Source organism: Acipenser ruthenus, chromosome 2 (assembly GCF_902713425.1).
Source record: "Acipenser ruthenus chromosome 2, fAciRut3.2 maternal haplotype, whole genome shotgun sequence".
In the NCBI taxonomy this organism is placed as follows: domain Eukaryota; kingdom Metazoa; phylum Chordata; class Actinopteri; order Acipenseriformes; family Acipenseridae; genus Acipenser; species Acipenser ruthenus.
The window spans coordinates 63,248,569-63,272,721 of NC_081190.1; the positions used below are offsets into that span (position 1 = coordinate 63,248,569).

The window sequence follows — 24,153 nt, forward strand, 5'->3', positions numbered from 1 at the left end:
TCACTGAGTATTACTATACAGCATTAGCCTACTATCATATCACAATGTGCCTCAAACAATAATATATCTCAAAACTGAGTCTAACACTTTCACTTTTATTATCACTAAGCCATTACAGACCTCACCTGCGACTCTGTTGCTCCACCTGCCTCTGTACTGCTTTTACCAGGTTGCACTGCTTCTTTCACCTGATAAAATGATAAATTGATGCATGCTGTTTCGAGAGAAAGTATGACTCTGCTAACTTCATTAGTAAATTATTTTTTCATTTGCTATGAGAATCATTATCAATTGTGTTTATTACTTTAACAACATCTTCCTACTTACACTTTGACTTTTTGTAAAAAAAACTTCCTTATGTCCACCTTTATTTTTTTGGCTGCCAATATTATACTTGTCAAAAGAGGTATCAAACATTTGATGTACATGAGTTTTAAATCAGACAGCATTGCTTCCCGATCTCTCTTTTATAGACAGCAACCTTCTTCAAAAAAAAACCCTGCTCTTTCCTCCAAACACTCTGCATCCACACAAAACCACACCCAAAAAAGAATCACCCAGAAAAGGAACCACCCCCTTCCCAGGACGTAATAGCCATATTTAAAGGGCAACCAATTAAGATACTTAGATGATGATAAATCAAGCTCAATAATCCCTTTGCCAAGGCAATTAGCAACACCTGACTCTAATTAGAACTTCCATGTGGAAATTTAGGAAAAGATCATTCAGTTAAAACAAGAGAGACCAGTGCAGAGAGAAACCCCTTACCAAAAACTGACAGTAAATTGAAGTAGCTTCACCTAAGTTTTACCTTATGAATCTGAAAAGCCCACTTTAGAAACGAGGACAAAATTACGTATTTAGCAATTTAATAGAGAATTAACTTAACCTGGCCAGGTATTCTGATACTCAATTAAGAGCAGCAGGCAGCAAATTCCTTATGCTGCATTAATGTAGCTAGAGCTACAAATTCACAATTTAAGTAATACACTGTCCCCTTCAGACATGTTAAAGGAGAGATTCGGAAATAACACTCAAAAGTATACGCGAGTAAATACCATCCTAACTGCTAACATCCAAAAAAATAATAATAATAATAATAATAATTATATATATATATATATATATATATATATATATTATATATATATATATATATATATATATATATAATTGCATGCCCCGGTATCTACGATATGGAGTCTTTCCATCCACCTCCGGTTGCTTCAAACAAAGAAAAAAAAATAACAATAACAACCGGAGTTGCATGCAATTTATTTATTTATATATATATATATATATATATATATATATATATATATATATATATATATATATATATATATATATATATTGCATGCCCCGGTAGCTAAATGCTTAGTTACGGCTCGGCGCAACACCAAAGCCCATGGCCAGTATACAATATTTTTCTGTCTGTATTCTTTTCTGTTGAGCACTACTGACACCGTTGAAACTGTGAGTCTTAGGTCGCCTGCGGATACATTAGTCCTATCAGTGCGTCTGAACCTGGTGTGTAATCCCAAGGTAACTGCTCACTGTTAACACGTTGTAAGACGTTAATTCACGTTTTAAGTAATACAGTGTCCCCTTCAGGTTATGTTAAAGGAGAGATTCGGAAATAACATTCAAAACTCTGCGCGAGTAAATACCATCCTAACTCCTAACATCTACGATATGGAGTCTTGCATGCTCCGGTAGCTGCGATATGGATTCTTTCCATCCACCTCCGATTGCTTCAACCGGAGGAGCATGCAATTTATATATATATATATATATATATATATATATATATATATATATATATATATATATATTTGCATGCGCCGGTAGCTAAATGCTCAGTTCCGGCTCTGGGCAAAACGAAAGCCCATGGCCAGTATTCAATATTTTTCTGTCTGTATTCTTTTCTGTTGAGCACTACTGACACCGTTGAAACGGTGAGTCTTAGGTCGCCTGCGAATACATTAGTCCTATCAGTGCGTCTGAACTTGGTGTGTAATCCTAAGGTAACTGCTCACTGTTAACACGTTGTAAGACGTTAATTCACGTTTTAACTAATACAGTCTCCCCTTCAGGCATGTTAAAGGAGAGATTCGGAAATAACATTCAAAACTATGCGCGAGTAAATACCATCCTCCTAACTCCTAACATCTACGATAAGGAGTCTTGCGTGCCCCGGTAGCTGCGATATGGAGTCTTTCCATCCACCTCCGATTGCTTCAACCGGAGGTGCATGCAATTTATATATATATATATATATATATATATATATATATATATATATATATATATATATATATATATATATATATATATATATATTTGCATGCCCCGGTAGCTAAATGCTTAGTTACGGCTCTGGGCAAAACCAAAGTCCATGGCCAGTATACAATATTTTTCTGTCTGTTTTCTTTTCTGTTGAGCACTACTGACACCGTTGAAACTGTGAGTCTTAGGTCGCCTGCGGATACATTAGTCCTATCAGTGCGTCTGAACTTGGTGTGTAATCCTAAGGTAACTGCTCACTGTTAACACGTTGTAAGACGTTAATTCACGTTTTAACTAATACAGTGTCCCCTTCAGGTTATGTTAAAGGAGAGATTCGGAAATAACATTCAAAACTCTGCGCGAGTAAATACCATCCTAACTCCTAACATCTACGATATGGAGTCTTGCATGCCACGGTAGCTGCGATATGGAGTCTTTCCATCCACCTCCGATTGCTTCAACCGGAGGTGCATGCAATTTATATATATATATATATATATATATATATATATATATATATATATATATATATATATATATATATATTTTTTTTTTTTGCATGCCCCGGTAGCTAAATGCTCAGTTCCGGCTCTGGGCAAAACCAAAGCCCATGGCCAGTATTCAATATTTTTCTGTCTGTATTCTTTTCTGTTGAGCACTACTGACACCGTTGAAACTGTGAGTCTTAGGTCGCCTGCGGATACATTAGTCCTATCAGTGCGTCTGAACCTGGTGTGTAATCCCAAGGTAACTGCTCACTATTAACACGTTGTAAGACGTTAATTCACGTTTTAAGTAATACAGTCTCCCCTTCAGGCATGTTAAAGGAGAGATTCGGAAATAACATTCAAAACTATGCGCGAGTAAATACCATCCTCCTAACTCCTAACATCTACGATAAGGAGTCTTGCGTGCCCCGGTAGCTGCGATATGGAGTCTTTCCATCCACCTCCGATTGCTTCAACCGGAGGTGCATGCAATATATATATATATATATATATATATATATATATATATATATATATATATATATATATATTGCATGCCCCGGTAGCTAAATGCTTAGTTACGGCTCTGTGCAAAACCAAAGCGCATGGCCAGTATACAATATTTTTCTGTCTGTATTCTTTTCTGTTGAGCACTACTGACACCGTTGAAACTGTGAGTCTTAGGTCGTCTGCGGATACATTAGTCCTATCAGTGCGTCTGAACCTGGTGTGTAATCCCAAGGTAACTGCTCACTATTAACACGTTGTAAGACATTAATTCACGTTTTAAGTAATACAGTGTCCCCTTCAGGTTATGTTAAAGGAGAGATTCGGAAATAACATTCAAAACTATGCGCGAGTAAATACCATCCTCCTAACTCCTAACATCTACGATAAGGAGTCTTGCGTGCCCCGGTAGCTGCGATATGGAGTCTTTCCATCCACCTCCGATTGCTTCAACCGGAGGTGCATGCAATTTATATATATATATATATATATATATATATATATATATATATATATATATATATATATATATATATATATTTGCATGCCCCGGTAGCTAAATGCTTAGTTACGGCTCTGTGCAAAACCAAAGCCCATGGCCAGCACACAATATTTTTCTGTCTGTATTCTTTTCTGTTGAGCACTACTGACACCGTTGAAACTGTGAGTCTTAGGTCGTCTGCGGATACATTAGTCCTATCAGTGCGTCTGAACCTGGTGTGTAATCCCAAGGTAACTGCTCACTATTAACACGTTGTAAAACGTTAATTCACGTTTTAAGTAATACAGTGTCCCCTTCAGGTTATGTTAAAGGAGAGATTCGGAAATAACATTCAAAACTATGCGCGAGTAAATACCATCCTAACTCCTAACATCTACGATATGGAGTCTTGCATGCCCCGGTAGCTGCGATATGGATTCTTTCCATCCACCTCCGATTGCGTCAACCGGAGGAGCATGCAATTTATATATATATATATATATATATATATATATATATATATATATATATATATATATATATATATATATATATATATATATATATATATTTGCATGCCCCGGTAGCTAAATGCTCAGTTCCGGCTCTGGGCAAAACCAAAGCCCATGGCCAGTATTCAATATTTTTCTGTCTGTATTATTTTCTGTTGAGCACTACTGACACCGTTGAAACGGTGAGTCTTAGGTCGCCTGCGGATACATTAGTCCAATCAGTGCGTCTGAACCTGGTGTGTAATCCCAAGGTAACTGCTCACTATTAACACGTTGTAAAACGTTAATTCACGTTTTAAGTAATACAGTCTCCCCTTCAGGCATGTTAAAGGAGAGATTCGGAAATAACATTCAAAACTATGCGCGAGTAAATACCATCCTCCTAACTCCTAACATCTACGATAAGGAGTCTTGCGTGCCCCGGTAGCTGCGATATGGAGTCTTTCCATCCACCTCCGATTGCTTCAACCGGAGGTGCATGCAATTTATATATATATATATATATATATATATATATATATATATATATATATATATATATATATATATTTGCATGCCCCGGTAGCTAAATGCTTAGTTACGGCTCTGGGCAAAACCAAAGCCCATGGCCAGTATACAATATTTTTCTGTCTGTATTCTTTTCTGTTGAGCACTACTGACACCGTTGAAACTGTGAGTCTTAGGTCGCCTGCGGATACATTAGTCCTATCAGTGCGTCTGAACCTGGTGTGTAATCCCAAGGTAACTGCTCACTATTAACACGTTGTAAGACGTTAATTCACGTTTTAAGTAATACAGTGTCCCCTTCAGGTTATGTTAAAGGAGAGATTCGGAAATAACATTCAAAACTATGCGCGAGTAAATACCATCCTAACTCCTAACATCTACGATATGGAGTCTTGCATGCCCCGGTAGCTGCGATATGGATTCTTTCCATCCACCTCCGATTGCGTCAACCAGAGGAGCATGCAATTTATATATATATATATATATATATATATATATATATATATATATATATATATATATATATATATATATTTGCATGCCCCGGTAGCTAAATGCTTAGTTACGGCTCTGTGCAAAACCAAAGCCCATGGCCAGTATTCAATATTTTTCTGTCTGTATTCTTTTCTGTTGAGCACTACTGACACCGTTGAAACGGTGAGTCTTAGGTCACCTGCGGATACATTAGTCCAATCAGTGCGTCTGAACCTGGTGTGTAATCCCAAGGTAACTGCTCACTGTTAACACGTTGTAAGACGTTCATTCACGTTTTAAGTAATACAGTGTCCCCTTCAGGCATGTTAAAGGAGAGATTCGGGAATAACATTCAAAACTATGCGCGTGTAAATACCATCCTAACTTCTAACATCCAAAAAAAAAAATAATAAAAAAATAACAATAATAATAATTTATATATATATATATATATATATATATATATATATATATATATATATATATATATATATATATGTGTGTGTGTGTGTGTGTGCAGAAAAATGGCAGCAGGTGCTCTGGACTGATAAGTCAAAATTTGAAATATTTGGCTGTAGCAGATGGCAGTTTGTTCGCCGAAGGTTGGAGAGCGGTACACGAATGAGTGTCTGCTGGCAACAGTGAAGCATGGTGGAGGTTCCTTGCAAGTTTGGGGCTGCATTTCTGCAAATGGAGTTGGGGATTTGGTCAGAATTAATGATCTCCTCAATGCTGAGAAGTACAGGTAGATACTTATCCATCATGCAATACCATCAGGGAGGCATCTGATTGGCCCCAAATTTATTCTGCAGCATGACAACGACCCCAAACATACAGCGAAAGTCATTAAGAAACATCTTCAGCGTAAAGAAGAACAAGGAGTCCTGGAAGTGATGGTTTGGCCCCCACAGAGCCCTGATCTCAACATCATCGAGTCTGTCTGAGATTAGATGAAGAGAGAGAAGCAACTGAGTCTGCCTAAATCCACAGAAGAACTGTGGTTAGTTCTCCAAGATGTTTGGGCCACCTACCTGCCGAGTTCCATCAAAAACTGTGTGCAAGTGTACGTAGAAGAATTGATGCTTGATGCTGTTTTGAAGGCAAAGGGTGGTCACACCAAATATGGATTTGATTTTGAATTTTCTTCTGTTCACTCACTTTGCATTTAGTTAATTGATAAATATAATCTATTAACATGTCTATTTTTGAAAGCATTCTTACTTTACATCATTTTTTCACACCTGCCTAAAACTTTTGCACAGTACTGTATATATATATATATATATATATATATATATATATATATATATATATATATATATATATATATATATATATATAAATATAAATATATAGATAGATAGATAGATAGATAGATAGATAGATAGACAGATAGATAGATAGATAGATAGATAGATAGATTGCATGCCCCGGTAGCTAAATGCTTAGTTGCGGCTCTGGGCAAAACCAAAGCCCATGGCCAGTATACAATATTTTTCTGACTGCATTCTTTTCTGTTGAGCACTACTGACACCGTTGAAACGGTGAGTCTTAGGTCGCCTTCGGATATATTAGACCAATCAATGCGTCTGAACCTGGTGTATAATCCCAAGGTAACTGCTCACTGTTAACACGTTGTAAGACGTTAATTCACGTTTTAAGTAATACAGTGTCCCCTTCAGACATGTTAAAGGAGAGATTCGGGAATAACGTTCAAAACTATGCGCGAGTAAATACCACCTTAACTCCTAACATCCAAAAAAAGAAAAAAAAAGAAAAAAAAATAACAATAATAATTATATATATATATTTCTTAGCAGACGCCCTTATCCAGGGCGACTTACAATTGTTACAAGATATCACATTATACGTTATTTCACATTATACAGATATCACATTATTTTACATACAATTACCCATATATACAGTTGGGTTTTTACTAGAGCAATCTAGGTAAAGTACCTTGCTCAAGGGTACAACAGCAGAACCCACAACCCTCCGGTCCAGAGTCCAGAGCCCTAACCACTACACCACACTGCTATATATATATAATTGCATGCCCCGGTAGCTACGATATGGAGTCTTTCCATCCACCTCCGGTTGCTCCAACCGGAGGTGCATGCAATTTATATATATATATATATATATATATATATATATATATATATATGTATATTTGCATGCCCCGGTAGCTAAATGCTTACACTGTAAAAAAAAAAAAAAAAAAATGCTGTATTTTTAGGTGGGATTAACCTTAATTTTTACATACATTTTTCATTTTTTTTAATTAAATGCAAAACATTTCAATATTACTGCAAAATACTTTTTTTTAAAAAATATGTACTATTAATTTTACGGAAATATACACTGAAAAACATGTACGTATGTAATTTGCTTACAAAATGATAAATTCCGTTAAATTAAAGAAAATAACTTTTAAAAAACCGCACAAGCTGTATTTATAACGACACAAACTTTAATGTTAATGTATGTAACTTTCATTTAAAAAACTGTAAATTACTGCTAAATTAATTATTTAACAGGCTTATCTGAGTTGAATTAAATAATGAAAAAAGCTAAAAGTGTTTACTTTTTAATGTCGTTCAGATTTGTTAAAATGAGCTGTGCTGTAGTTTTCTTCCTAAAATAATAGGCCTACTTAATTTCAATGACTGGAAATAAACAAGAAAAGCTGCACATTTCAAACTCACCAGTCCTCAATGACTTAATTTGATTAATTATTCAATTAGCTAGATACATTTAACACCTATCCAGGCCCCAAACTAGTATATGAGAATCGGCAACTGTACCTTGAATCAAATGCACGTTTCAACCATCAATTTAAAATACCTCGCAATTTAAAAACAGTGTGTATATATATATGTGTGTGTGTGTGTGTGTTAAATCGAATGAATAATTAGATCAATTAAGTAATTGAGGACTTGTGTGAAATGAAAACTGAGTTTGACACTCCTCTTTTAAACCCTTCTCTCAAATATGGTTTGTGGTCGCTCTGGTCATTTTATATCGATTTAAAAAGCGCTGCATTGATAACAAGCCAGCACTGCTGCACAGCCTCTCTGACAAAGCCGACGAGCTGACGAAGCTCTGTTCACCACCACCCTGTTATCAGTAAACTTTCATTTTTTTTTTTTTTTTTTTTTTAATGTCATATTGATGATTGATTCATTCATTTCTAATATTAATTGTACCTGAATTATTCATTTAATTATAAATGTTAACTTAAGTTTTTAGAAAAAAACTTGGACTTTCTAAAATCTCGCGATACTATCAAGCCTGGATGACGAAATGTCCTGGACATTACCTCGTGTGAAGTAGAAACAACGTTTGTGAGAAGCCATTTTATTTTTACCGATGCAAAACTCTGCTCGACAGAAAAACTTGAAAGGTGAGTTTGTGTTTGGCAACACAAAATGTTGTATGAATGATATTTTATTTGTACCGAAATGAAAAAAAAAGTCTGTATTTTAATTAGAGCATGTCAGGAAATATGAATTAAAAATAGTGGGAGATTTAGGATAGCCATTATTCACACATTTTATACAACTAAAGACAGTGTCCGTGCTTAGACGTGTTGTGTGTGTGTGTGTGTGTGTGTGTGTGTGTATATATATATACAGACGTGCTCAAATTTGTTGGTACCCTTACAGCTCTTTGAAATAATGCTTCATTCCTCCTGAAAAGTGATGAAATTAAAAGCTATTTTATCATGTATACTTGCATGCCTTTGGTATGTCATAGAATAACGCAAAGAAGTTGTGAAAAGAGATGAATTATTGCTTATTCTACAAAGATATTCTAAAATGGACTGGACACATTTGTTGGTACCCCTTAGAAAAGATAATAAATTATTGGATTATAGTGATATTTCAAACTAATTAGTTTCTTTAATTAGTATCACACATGTCTCCAATCTTGTAATCAGTCATTCAGCCTATTTAAATGGAGAAAAGTAGTCACTGTGCTGTTTGGAATCATTGTGTGCACCACACGGAACATGGACCAGAGAAAGCAAAGGAGAGAGTTGTCTGAGGAGATTCAGAAAGAAAATAGACAAGCATGGTAAAGGTAAAGGCTACAAGACCATCTCCAAGCAGCTTGATGTTCCTGTGACAACAGTTGCAAATATTATTAAGAAGTTTAAGGTCCATGGAACTGTAGCCAACCTCCCTGGGCGCGACCGCAAGAGGAAAATCGACCCCAGATTGAACAGAAGGATAGTGCGAATGGTAGAAAAAGAACCAAGGATAACTGCCAAAGAGATACAAGCTGAACTCCAAGGTGAAGGTACGTCAGTTTGTGATCGCACCATCCGTCGCTTTTTGAGCGAAAGTGGGCTCCATGGAAGAAGACCCAGGAGGACTCCACTTTTGAAAGAAAAACATAAAAAAGCCAGACTGGAATTTGCTAAAAAGTTACGTTGCAGTACTCCACACCATTCTTCCCATGGCCTGAACTCAGAATAAACTGTCCAGCTAACAAGTTATAAATTGTTCATTGGCTATGAAAGAAGGGGTTCTTACTAACTTTTCACTTGTAATCTTACATGAGAATCATCCAGCCAGTTGTGCAAGAAAAGGCTCTGATTGTTGTATGATAATGTGGGGGGAGGAATGTATCCAAAGAAAAGACAAAAACTTAGTGTATGGTGTATTGAGGGTTTAGTAAGTTGAAGGTAAAAGATTAAACTTCAAAGTATATTGAATTTGGTATTTGACTGCATTGTGACCACTTTAAAATCCACAGCCTTCCTTTATAGTTTGAGTTAAGCGAACAGAGCAAGGCTATCATTTTAATCTTTTTTTTTTCTTTTCTTATAAAGCTATAAAATAGCAGCTCTGTAAGTGTTTGCTGTAAAAAGGTTGTCAGTATAACAAAGGGAATCCTTTTCAGATGCTGCTTTGATAATACACAATAGCATCCCCCAAGCAGGTTTCCCTACATCTAAAATATTTGGCAATGAAAAAAATTGATTACTGTGAAGGAATGGTTTGCAGTGTGCAGGTGTAGTGATGATGCAGTGCTCCAGAACAAACGCACACAAGACAGTTCACAATTAACAGCTCTTTATTTTCAGCTGGGTTGCGTGCCAACAACACTTTAAATAATAAGCATGGGCTCTACACATCAATGTGTATTGCGCCATGCAAAAGGAGGGTTACAGTCCCGAAATAATAAAAACACTTTTTAAACACACAAGACACAGACATGTCTCCTGACAGTGGGTGCTCTAGTGCAAGTGAATGGTGAAAGACAAACACAGAGGTAACAGTAGGTCAGTGTAGTCCGGGGTTTGGTGCTGGCGTGCAGCGACAGCTCCCGGTTCGTGTTAGCCGTCTAGCCAAACAAACAATGACAGTTAGCTGACAAACAAACAAAACACTCACAGTACTTTTAATTCTCCTGTGCATACGGTCCTTATGGTTTAACCATCAAAACTAAGGAACAGATCACTGGGGCCACTTCCCCTTAAAACCCTCCGTCATGCCCTCTTTCGGTGGCGCGGCCAATCACGTCTCCTCCAATCCGTGACTGACACATCACCTACCGCATTAAGGCGCTGACTTCAGGTATCGTGGCCCCACCCCCTTCCTGAATGTCCGGCTTCCGACTGACCCTGGAATGAACTGCAAAAACATCCATTCTGGGGCACTCTGTTCTGGTTCTACAGCGCCCTCAGAGATTGGGAGGGAGATTGTTGACGAGGATTCATTCACTCTCTGTCACAATTACCAACCATTTTTATTAGTGGGGCTTGCGAAGCAAGAGTCCCCACTTTAAATCTTCGACATACTTCTTCTTATTATTCTTTGGCACGCTACTCCTCTTACACCGTTTAAGCTAGAAACGCCGTTCAAACTTTAAAACGTGTAGACTGGTCTGGAATAGTGTGCTTGTATACAACTTTTTGATATCTTTTATACTTTTTAAACTATTAAGCTTTTTATCCTTTTTTTGTCCATCTTCCTTCACTTTAATGGGACTTTTTCAACATTCTAAAGCTCCCCATTGTTTAAAAACTCCCAGACTTCCAACATTCTATTTACTGTAAACGATGTAACTTTTGACACAGATCAGCTACTTTGACCACTTTCCCAACAAGCAAGACAAAAAGTTAGAGCATATGGAATCTTCCTCTACTTCTCTGCTATTCAAATCTGAAATCAAAACAGAAATAACTTTTACCAATCAAGAGGTACACCTGTTTTAGTAACCGCACCAACTAAAATGTTCTCTAACTTTTTATAAACTGCCATTTTGACCACTTTCCCAACAAGTTGGACAACTACTTAGAGCAAATGAAATCTTCCTCTACTTCTCAGCTATTCAAATATGAAATCAAAACAGGAATGGCGTCTACCAATCAAGAGCTGTTCTACCAATCAAGAGGTACAGCTGTTTTAGTAACCGCATCTACTTCTTTCAGTAGGCTACTTCCCACTGTTGAATGAACTGTCATAGAACTTTGAGAAATTTCAAATTCTAGCACATTCTAAGCATGAGACAATTAGTAAACAATGTGACTTTTGACACACATCAGCTACTTTGACCACTTTCCCAATAAAGCAAGCCCCACAACTTGTAAAGTTACCATCTAGTTTGTTTTGTTTTTGTTTTACAGGCATTAAACAGCCAAGCCATGCTGTATTGGTTGCAGCAGCTGCAAATAAAACGGTGGCAGCACAATACCAGCCTGGTGAAAATACCTGCAGAGCCCTCCACTACCTCCACACAGCTCTGCCAGCTGCCTTCTGCACCTTGGGAAGGTAAGCTCACTGACAGCCCAGTTTTAATTCTAGCTCAGCTCAACCAAATTGTGTGTGGGGTGGGGTTCTTCAGTTTGTGATCTGATGGAGAAAAGGGTTCCAGGGTAGGTGTTGTGTGCATGCAAAACAAAACAGCTGAACCGGAATAACCCAATTTAAATTATTTATTCTAAACGCTTACAAAGTGTTGCTATACTCTTGTAACCACCACATATTTTTTCATGTTTGTCCCTTTATTGTAATTATATCTAAGATATTTTTATGAGGTGTAATGTGAAGCAAGAAATGCAATGCTTTAATTAGGTGAGGTAACAAAAGTACCAGGACTTTGTTTATTGTGTCTGGTGTCAGATATCTTTAATGAATTCAAACAATCAAAAATGATGATCATACAGGAGAATGTTGGTGCTGTGTGGTGGAAAGAACTCAAAATGACAAAAGGGTGATTTCAATTCTGCCCCATACCCATGCTGAGAATGTTCACAGTGAGACAGTCTCATTTCTGCCAATGACTCACCGGCTCTGTTGTGCTTGAAGCCTTGAAGCAGGCTTAGTTGCTGAGAACACAAACATGGTAACTAGACAGGGATTCACTTTGTGATGTTATCTTCTGCCTTGTTTCCATTTTTATAACAACAGCGTTGTGTGGAGGTGACTGGCTGTTCATCTGTCCATCTGTATGTCACACCTGTCTAATTTTGGTTAAACTAGGTGTACACATTCTGTGGCAATATTTATTGTGCGTCCATTCATGTCTTGGGACTTTTCAGGAAACTGCATTGCCATTTCATAATGCTTATGTCATGGTCATGAATTTACAGTCATGGTGGGGAATGTATGTTAATGAAATACTTGGTTCATACTTGGATTCAGGTTAACCAAATTGGGTTAATATTGCTCCCTCCCAATGCTGTTTTATTTATTTTTTCTCAATTTACTGCAGTGATAATAAAATTGTCAATTTTTATATTTTACAGTCCTTTTGCCTGTCCAAACTACTCACAAGACAAGCTGTAAAAATGTCTTAACAACACCAGATTTAAATACCACTGAACTCTTTATTAACAACACCCAGTAGACTTACAGTATTTTAGATCTGGTGCTGTTTTAGACTAGGTACTGTATACAGGTTTAAAGCTGGCAAGATGTATATGCACCTCCGTATGTATAATAAAATAGACCCAGTATTTACAGCTGACTCTTGTCTTCTGGTATAAGAATGACGTATACTTTTAACCTGTACTTTCTTAAGACAGCAGCTTAAACAACACAGCCCGCAAACACCGTTTCTGACAGCTGTTGTGAGTGAGACTCTCTAATGTTGCCAGAAACTTTCCCAAGCAAAAGGTGCAGGGAAGGACATGTTCATTTCACTAAAACATACATATATCTACAGTTTTTGGAAATACGGAGAACGGAACCAAATAATACATTTGTATATCTAATCATTTAATTATATTTACTCCATGAAGTCCAGCAAGTAAGTACAAATGTATTACAGTACATTAGAATGGCATTTCCACATGATAAATGAATATGTATGAAATGTGTACTTTGTTTGAAGGGATGGGCAGTTGAGATGCTTGTGCTCTTTTTCAGGAAGGACAGAGGACTTCCTCCCAGCAGTAAAGACCCCCAAGGGCCTAGTCGGAGAAGCCGCAGCCTCTGCCAGACCCCTGGCAACAAAATGCACTGCAAAAGCTCTCCCTCAAGCACCCCATCACAGAGATACAGTAAGACACTACCTGCATACCTTGTTTTTTATGTGCCTCTTAATGGGAAAGCACACTGAATTAAATGGCTCTCTTACGTACAGTTTAAGTACCAAAATCACGGCAATGGCTAGGTGTCACAAAGACAGCCGGAGTGGGTGGCGTCAGACCAGAAGCAGGAAATAAACAGACAGAGATTTGGGTTTGGTGAAGCTGAGCGAATGCTTTCGCTCAGCATTTAATAAACAGAACAGAAAATAAAAGGTTTTAAACACAAAAACAGGACACGGCGCTTGAGGCCAAAATAAACAGTCAAACAAAACGAACTAACACTTAACAAACGGTGCACGGAGACAAACAAACACGGTGAGAACAAACACTTTACGTTTCTGTCAGTCTCTGAATTTCTTCAATCAGCAGTTCCATTCCACTCAGATCAATTTAGTAAATTAATTATTTTGTAGTTTCCCAAGAAAACAAAAACTCATTAGAGATCTTGAAAATTAATGCCTTGAAATGTGATTAATTTAGGCCAGGCTAATCTGAACAAGTACAGAGATTCCAGTTATTTTTCAGACCGGCAACCAGATTCCAGATTTTCTAAACGAGACTATCTCTGAAATAAACTTATTTTTTATGCATTGGTTGTTTGTTTATATTCCTGTAAATTGCATAGTTCAGTTATTGCTAAGTTAAGAGAAAGACGTTGCTTTGTTTAATTATGTTAAATTGTATGGCAATCCTTCATGATTTGTATGAATTTACTTAGGTTTAGAGGTACAGTTTTAATTCATGTACCTCTGATAAACCTAAACTAAGTGACGAAAGCAAAAACACAAACGTTTTTTACTGAAGCTTGAAAAGAAAAAAATAGGATGAATACAGTGCTATATATACTGTGTGTGTGTGTGTATATATATGTATATATATATATATATATATATATATATACAGTGCCTTGCGAAAGTATTCGGCCCCCTTGAACTTTGCGACCTTTTGCCACATTTCAGGCTTCAAACATAAAGATATGAAACTGTAATTTTTTGTGAAGAATCAACAACAAGTGGGACACAATCATGAAGTGGAATGAAATTTATTGGATATTTCAAACTTTTTTAACAAATAAAAAACTGAAAAATTGGGCGAGCAAAATTATTCAGCCCCCTTAAGTTAATACTTTGTAGCGCCACCTTTTGCTGCGATTACAGCTGTAAGTCGCTTGGGGTATGTCTCTATCAGTTTTGCACATCGAGAGACTGAAATTTTTGCCCATTCCTCCTTGCAAAACAGCTCGAGCTCAGTGAGGTTGGATGGAGAGCATTTGTGAACAGCAGCTTTCAGTTCTTTCCACAGATTCTCGATTGGATTCAGGTCTGGACTTTGACTTGGCCATTCTAACACCTGGATATGTTTATTTGTGAACCATTCCATTGTAGATTTTGCTTTATGTTTTGGATCATTGTCTTGTTGGAAGACAAATCTCCGTCCCAGTCTCAGGTCTTTTGCAGACTCCATCAGGTTTTCTTCCAGAATGGTCCTGTATTTGGCTCCATCCATCTTCCCATCAATTTTAACCATCTTCCCTGTCCCTGCTGAAGAAAAGCAGGCCCAAACCATGATGCTGCCACCACCATGTTTGACAGTGGGGATGGTGTGTTCAGGGTGATGAGCTGTGTTGCTTTTACGCCAAACATAACGTTTTGCATTGTTGCCAAAAAGTTCGATTTTGGTTTCATCTGACCAGAGCACCTTCTTCCACATGTTTGGTGTGTCTCCCAGGTGGCTTGTGACAAACTGTAAACGACACTTTTTATGGATATCTTTAAGAAATGGCTTTCTTCTTGCCACTCTTCCATAAAGGCCAGATTTGTGCAGTATACGACTGATTGTTGTCCTATGGACAGAGTCTCCCACCTCAGCTGTAGATCTCTGCAGTTCATCCAGAGTGATCATGGGCCTCTTGGCTGCATCTCTGATCAGTCTTCTCCTTGTATGAGCTGAAAGTTTAGAGGGACGGCCAGGTCTTGGTAGATTTGCAGTGGTCTGATACTCCTTCCATTTCAATATTATCGCTTGCACAGTGCTCCTTGGGATGTTTAAAGCTTGGGAAATCTTTTTGTATCCAAATCCGGCTTTAAACTTCTCCACAACAGTATCTCGGACCTGCCTGGTGTGTTCCTTGTTCTTCATGATGCTCTCTGCGCTTTAAACGGACCTCTGAGACTATCACAGTGCAGGTGCATTTATACGGAGACTTGATTACACACAGGTGGATTCTATTTATCATCATTAGTCATTTAGGTCAACATTGGATCATTCAGAGATCCTCACTGAACTTCTGGAGAGAGTTTGCTGCACTGAAAGTAAAGGGGCTGAATAATTTTGCACGCCCAATTTTCCAGTTTTTTATTTGTTAAAGTTTGAAATATCCAATAAATTTCGTTCCACTTCATGATTGTGTCCCACTTGTTGTTGATTCTTCACAAAAAATGACAGTTTCATATCTTTAGGTTTGAAGCCTGAAATGTGGCAAAAGGTCGCAAAGTTCAAGGGGGCCGAATACTTTCGCAAGGCACTGTATATATATATATATATATATATATATATATATATATATATATATATATATATATATATATATAATTGATCGCTACATATAGATTTTCCAATGCTGGTAAAATGTTGAATTCAGTTTTTAAAAATGTTTATTTTTTAATTTTTTAGGGATGCAAGACATGTAACAACTACTTGTCTAAAGTTTTTAAATACCAACTGTTAAATAGAATTATGGATATTAATGTGTTGATTGTAGGGATACCTTTTGTTACTGGAGCATGGCTGCATTGTCTATTGCGCTGAATTTTAACCAATTTTAACATTGTTCCCATTATTCTTATTTTTTATTTTAGCTTTTCTCTTCAAATATTTTTTAGAAAACACAAAAGCACAAACAAAATCTCAACGCGTTTCGTCTTATTCATGAGTAGACTTAATTTGATACAGGAACACCCCTTTTTTTATTTTCCACAGAGATGGCTCAGTTGACAAACAACTCTTGAAGGGAAACTTTTGTGATATTTTTTTAATTCTGTTCCACCACATGGCCTTAATAAAGACTTTAAATATGGGTATTTTTTGTAGAATGTATGTTTGTATGTATACAGTATATACCTCTGTTCATTATTCAAGTTGCAGAGTAAAAAGAAAAAAGTAACTTAGTAAAAGAATATTTAGTGGTATGAAAAGTTTTGTGTTGATGTACAGATTGAGTGTTTAAAATAATATTAAAAAGTATGGTCTTCTGCCTTCTGTTGTCATTTCTGTACCTAATTACTTATTAATTTCAGTTGTTTTTGATTGTTCTGATTGTCAATTGAAGGTTTGTGACGTAAAGGTGATTAATCGCCTGTGGAGAATTGAGTGTAAAAAAAAAAAAGGGGTGTTCCTCTGTATCAAGTTTACTCATGATTAAGACTGTTGAAACACGTTGAGATTTTGTTTGTGCTTTTTTGTTTACTAAAAAATGTGAAGAGAAAAGCTATAATAAAAAATAAGAATAATGGAAAAATGTGTTAAAATAAATTATTTTTGTGAAGAATGGGTTGTCTTTTTCACTCGAATCAATGTATATGGGCCTGTTGGCAACCAATACAAGCTGCCTTTATTTTCTCAGGTGTTGCCAGGTTGATTACCTTTTCAAAGACTAAACACATACATGTAAAACATTTAGAACATATTTGTATTCTGTATTTGTATATTATGATATTTTATTGGATTTTTTATGTACGTATCATTGCACAATAGGGAGAATTAACGAGAACATTTCTAATATTTAGGCGTTCATTTTTGTACTGCTGTTTTATAAAGTGATGGCAATCTGAACTATAGTCAAAGTCTCTCAAAGTGAATTATTATTTTAGGAAAGTATTACGGCACAAGCACTTATATATTACCAGTGTCACTCTCCTCACAAGGTTAAACTGTGAAACCCAGAACATACTTTAACTGGCTGAGATGAGCCCTTTTCAAGGCATTTTCTCTGCTGTATAATATAACAGAACTTGTTTTTTGATGAAATGGTGTGCATTTTTTGCATCCTTTGTGTAAGGTATTTGAACTGAATAAACATCAAATACTGGTATTATCATTGTGTTTTAGATTTGTTAAACAAAATCTTATTCTACTGACAATATTTTTCTTTTGTTTCTATAAAGGTTTATATAAATACAGTAATAACATTTGCTGACACTGCAGTGGAGAAACACTTCATTTATTAATTTGTCCCACAGCAAATTCAGAAAAGATTGTTCTACAACAGTGTTAATATCTCCCTTTAGTTTACTGATAATAAATGTTAATAAAAAACATTAACTAATATTAAACTGCTGAAATGTCTGTATTTCTTTTCCCCAATAGATTTCTGTTTTACTCAATGACATTCCAGTTAATTATTCAACAGCCAAGCTTTTATGTTGTATATCCTGATGCAGTCAACACTTTAAAATCATAATTTTTTCATCTATGTTTGGAAAAGGAGACCGTATAGAAAAAAGGTAGTCAAGGATCAAATGATGATATATGAGCCTCTAATACAATCACTAATAATATATATTGTAACAAAAGGCTGTCACTGGGACTTTGTGCATGCGTCTGTGCTTGAAGTGCTTTGCAGAGCAAAGTTGCATGGTCTGCGACCGTGCTTCCCATGTGTAGGAGCGCTTACCCTGCTGCAGACACTGTTCCCAAGGGCGTAGGTTTGGTTTGAACATTGGTGGGGACACAATTTTTTAGGGGGGTGGAGTCACATCGCTAGGGGGGTTCAGGGGCGTGCCCCCCCGGGAAGACAGTTTTTAGGAGACAGCTGTTAAATGGTCACTTCTGGTGGCTTGAAATGAATGAATTGAGGATAATCTGATTGACATGAAGTTGGCTGGTATACACTTAAAACACTATGATAAAGTGGCCCTCCTGGAAGCTGGTTTGACATCCCTGCTATAGAATTACTAATAACCTGAATTATAACCTATCCCAGCCTTACTGAAGCTACCATTACCCCTACCACTACAAGCATGAGCACATGCACGCTCACGTGCTCTGCCTACCTCTCCTGTGTCTGTGCTGCTGCTCGTACCTGGGTGCATTGCTTCATTCACCTGATAAAATAATAAATTGATGCATGCCATATAGAGAGAAAATATATGGCTATGCTAACTTTATTCACTGAGTATTACTATACAGCATTAGCCTACTATCATATCACAATGTGCCTCAAACAATAATATATCTCAAAACTGAGTCTAACACTTTCACTTTTATTATCACTAAGCCATTACAGACCTCACCTGCGACTGTTGCTCCACCTGCCTCTGTACTGCTTTTACCAGGTTGCACTGCTTCTTTCACCTGATAAAATGATAAATTGATGCATGCTGTTTAGAGAGAAAGTATGACTCTGCTAACTTCATTAGTAAATTATTTTTTTCATTTGCTATGAGAATCATTATCAATTGTGTTTATTACTTTAACAACATCTTCCTACTTACACTTTGACTTTTTGTAAAAAAAACTTCCTTATTTTTTTGGCTGCCATTATGCTTTACACCTAAAGCCAAATTGAAGTGATTAGCTAACGTTAGTTGGTTGACGATATCAAAACATGCTCATGCACACTGACTCTCTGTTTGTCTCCCTCTCTCTCTCTCACACACACACACACATAATGATTAGCTGTGAAACAAGCTAGCTAGCCACCAAGGACGTGGGGTTAGCAGCTAGCAATGGGTCGCTAACGTAATAAACCTACTTACCTACTTAGGTAGGTTTATTCTCTCAAACTATGTTGCTGACGAGCTGACAATACCTTCAGCCGCGGTACCTGGCTTTCATTCAGTCAGTGGCTCACACTCATATCAGACTGACAGGCAAGCGGCAGCTTCAGATGAGCGTCTTTCCAGAGTCCAGCCTAAGCCAGCGGGTCTCAACCTTTTTTTACTCACGCCCCACTGAAATTTTTTTTTATATCCCCCCCCCCCCCCCCCCCCCGGTTAATTTGTCACACTGTCCATTCAATCAAATATATGTTCGTGTTCGCTTTTTACACACACGATACAAAAATATCAAGCAAGGAGTAAGTTAGTTACAAAGGGAGGAAGGAGAAGGATTGAAATAATGTGACAACGCATTAACCAACAAACACAAAATAAATATCGAATTTAACTGATTACATGTGTTCTTATTTTTTAAAATAAATGTGAAAAATGTGCCACAATATACACCGTTTAAGATTGACTAGAATGTTCCTTATTTTAAACCCAGAGAATCACCTTTAACTCCCGAGTCCTTGTTCACTTTCGCGCCTCAATGAAACACCTACAAATCCCAGGGTGCCATTCTTTTTAAAGCTATCTCTTTTTCTCTCTTTAATAACTCGCTGCACTCAAAGGGCGAAATCGGGAGTATCGTTTGGCACGTCACTGTTATTATTACTAGTACGTTATTATTCAAACGTTCACCGCCCGGTTGAGAACCTAGTGCCTAAGCCAATCAAATTAGCGGTTTGGTTTTTTTTTGGAGGAGGGAGTAGCAACGAGGGGATCTTGAGAGAGTTAACCCTTTGTGGAGCGGATAAAATAACATGACAAAAGACGTTTCAGATTTATCAAAATTATTGGTAGGGACAATTCAGCGGTCCCTTGACATTGGTAGGGACATGTACCTACCGTCCCTAGCTAAATCTACGCCGGTGTCTGGGATCAATAAGCTACTAACAACCACACGAGCAAGATGGGCTGAATGGCCTCCTCTCGTTTGTAAACTTTCTTATGTTTCTTATGTTTCTTATGATGAATGCAATGATGACTACAGTGATCGCCCATTTTATACCAAACAGGTGGACACATTAAAGTCCAAGTGCTCCACTTTGTTTTTCTTAACCGGATTAGTCTTTTCAGTAATTTTGGCTTCATCAATAGTGTGATATTTTCCCAGTACAGTAAATGGTTGATTAGCTTTACATTCATTTTAATACAATTTAAACGATGTAGACTAATTCTACAGTCATGCCTAGTTATTTTTTGTTGTCCCCATATTTCTGTTAACACAAGTGATACCTGCTAAGCAAAATATTATCAAATGTACTTCACTTGGCTCTCACTGACAGCATCAAACACCATTAATCACTCTAGAGGCCAAATTCCTTGTCCTTATAATCTGTCAGAAAACTAACTGTTGTTTTTACAATCTCGATAAAATCAGAGGCAGAATTTAAACAGGTACAAAGTTTGAACCTTAATATAATAATAATAATAATAATAATAATAATAATAATAATGACAATGATGCAAATCAAATATTGTTACGACTTACAAAATATTGCGCTTAAATTTGATTATGTTAGGAGGTCAAGGGTTAGGTATTAAAACTGCTTGATGTTAGGACCCAGCTGTTAAGGGGATTTCTAGTGGGTGGCATATGATACCATCAACACTTCAGAGACTCATACCAAAACATTTATAGAGCCTGACAAGAAGCAATGGCTGAGGTAGTGGAAAACAAGCCTTTTTCCCTCCACTTATCGAATGTCTACTTCACAATTTTTGCACTTTTCTGTTTTAAACTATCTGTGAAAATCAGCCTTGCCATACTGAGCCACTTCTACATAGTCAAAGGAAACCGTAAGGAAGCAGCCCGGATAGCTGCAGAGTTTTACGGAGTTACTGAACAAGCAAGTAAGTGTCATTTTAAAGATTTTTTTTGTACCTACTTGATTGCCACTTGCTTTAACCTGTTAGGGGCAGCAGTGTGGAGTAGTGGTTAGGGTCGTGGGTTCAATCCCAGGTGGGGGACATTGCTGCTGTACCCTTGAGCAAGGTACATTACCTAGATTTCTCCAGCAAAAACCGAACTGTATAAATGGGTAATTGTATGTAAAAAAAAAAAAAAAAATGTGTAAAAATAATGTGATATCTTGTAACAATTGTAAGTCGCCCTGGATAAGGGCGTCTCCTAAGAAATAAATAATAATAAGCAAATGTAACTTCCACTCTGGTAGAGCTAATCAATGGTAAACAAATTATTCTGGATTATAATCTTAGCAAGATTAACTGCCCCAAGAATATTAAAGTTATGTAATTGTAAGGTTTACCACAGACAACCAGAAACCTGCATAATTTAGTATATACATGTAATTTGTGAATAGCTACTGCAATGCATTTATCATTTATAATTCCCATTGGTAGAGTAAACATAATTAACTTTGTGGCTACATAATTCAAATCACTTTAAAAAAAAAAAAAAAAAGGTAAACACATATATATTGCTCCACATTCCCTCTTAGTGTATTAATCTTTTATGTCATGACATTTACCTCAAGATAAAATGCTTAATGAAATTGCAATCAAAATTTCTCGATGCACAGTATTTAGATATTAGGTAAACTATTCACACCACAATACATACTATGGTTAAATATGCTATCTGTAGATCGGCCTTTTCATTAATTAAACACATTTGTATCACACTCTTGCCTCTGTAGGAAGTGGAAGTGCAATGAATACTGTTTCAATTGTGTTATACAAAAAAAAGAAAGAAATAGGCAGTGCATGTTAAACATGTCCATTGAAAATATTATACAGTAATTATGAAGCCATTGTAAGGTGTTAACTTTGGGACTTGATAATGCAGTTCAAGGGAAATTGATCTACATGGGTTTTATGTGATTTACATTCATAATTTTCATAAGTCATTGTGGCAATGGAGCTGCTTGAAAGCGATTAGGAAAATTGCAGTTGTCTGATTGGACCAAAAACGTTTTTTTTGGTTGTTGTATTTTTTTTTTCTTCTGAAAACTTGCGCTCCATATACCAGAATGGAGCCCTGTTCAGGGATCAAACGGCATGCCCATTACATAATGGTGCCCCAGAACTCTGGGGAGTTTTCTCTTACAGCAGTGGAAGTTATATGTCAGTAGACTCAATTGAGACATCCACAATAACAGAAGCTTACTTGAGACATACAGTATACACAACAATTAATGACCCAGCCTGTTAACTCATCTATTAAAATAGGCCTACCAAAGGCAAACTATAAATAGTGGTCTATACCTGCATGGATTTTTTCATCTACTTTAAAACTATATTAGTCTTTCTAGCTACCGGAAAACGATCAAATGTTACATAATGGCGGCAAAAGGACAGAATGATAATCCTTGGAATGACCTGGGAAATAAAGCCTAAACAGACTGCCTTGCACTTCCTGGATCATTTCACCTTTAAAGGGAAATTGTCTCCACCCCTTTAGGGCCTTCATTCTTGTCAGTAACCAACCAGCTGCTCCCCTAATGACTGACATGCGTTGTAGCCAGTAAGATGCTTTGACCCTGAATTCGCTGCTGAGGTAAAGTGACTTAAGAAGTAAAGCAGTAACAGACTTCCTGTAAGTCAAGGCATGTTAACTCATGACATGTCAGGTTCAAAAATACAGACAAATACAATATTTTAATGTCAGGTTTCTTAAAAAGAGGCTTTATCCAGTTTCTTTCTTATAGCACTAGCAATTAATTTATTATTGTTTCTCTGGAAGACATTTAGGTATTTTTGCATATCTGCATTAAAGTAAAAATATTTGATCAAATACAGCACAATAAAGTCTGTTGCTTATTTGTAGTACAGTACCAAATTATTTAGTGTGTAGTTTTAGAGTCTCACTCCAAGTAAATAGAATACTGCAGCTACAAATAGACCATGTGTTATACAACACAGGAAGTGATTTAGTACCAAGAAGCAGCAGTTTATCTATAGTGTTGTATTTCAAATAAACTGCATTATGTTTTGTTAAAAAAAAAAAAAAAATGAAAACACCACAGAGGGTTGAGTCATGAGAGTGTGGTTTGAATATTTGTGTAGAGTTGATGATCATGGCAGGAGGTAAATCATCCTTGGATTGTTCATCTCATTGCACCTCAGGCTCCCCTACTGGCCAGTCACCCAATGAATTTAAAAAAAGCACTATTGTGATGACTTTTCACTGTTGTCTCGTAGCTTTCTTTACTGGTGCAATCTGGTAATTACAGTACAGGTGACTGAATTCTAAATGTAAGAAAATTACACTTGAAAGTCTCCCTTATTATTATTTTTTTGTAATTTATTAAATTAGGAGAATTTTGGATAGTGACTATTAGGGTGATGAACAAAGTGAAGGGGGAAGTGGTGCAGTGTTAATAGATCAGTTAATATTTCAGTTAAGACCATTTTTATGTGTGCACATAATCTAACCTAATGACTGCTAAATCCAGAGCATACTGTTTTTATATGTTTTCATGTTTGGATGTTTGTTTGTTTCTGTATGCCATGTTGGAATGATTTGTCTTCATAATAGTGAGGGAATGAAACAAGCAGT

At 36.7% G+C, this 24,153-nt stretch overlaps 1 protein-coding gene across 3 annotated transcripts in view; it reads left to right on the forward strand.

Annotated features, from left to right (window-relative positions):
• Positions 1–24,153, forward strand: part of LOC117409509 (ankyrin repeat and SOCS box protein 5) — a 75,501-nt gene that overhangs the window by 26,381 nt on the left and 24,967 nt on the right. The window contains exons 1-3 of one of the 3 annotated variants that reach the window (XM_058998814.1): positions 8,489–8,667; positions 11,902–12,046; positions 13,646–13,779. In XM_058998814.1, the coding sequence (XP_058854797.1) occupies positions 8,634–8,667; positions 11,902–12,046; positions 13,646–13,779 (313 nt within the window). In that variant the 5' untranslated portion in view covers positions 8,489–8,633. Of the gene's footprint in view, positions 1–8,488; positions 8,668–11,901; positions 12,047–13,645; positions 13,780–21,274; positions 21,486–24,153 lie in introns of those variants that run through there. The other 2 variants (XM_058998802.1, XM_034015682.3) reach the window with 2 other exon arrangements.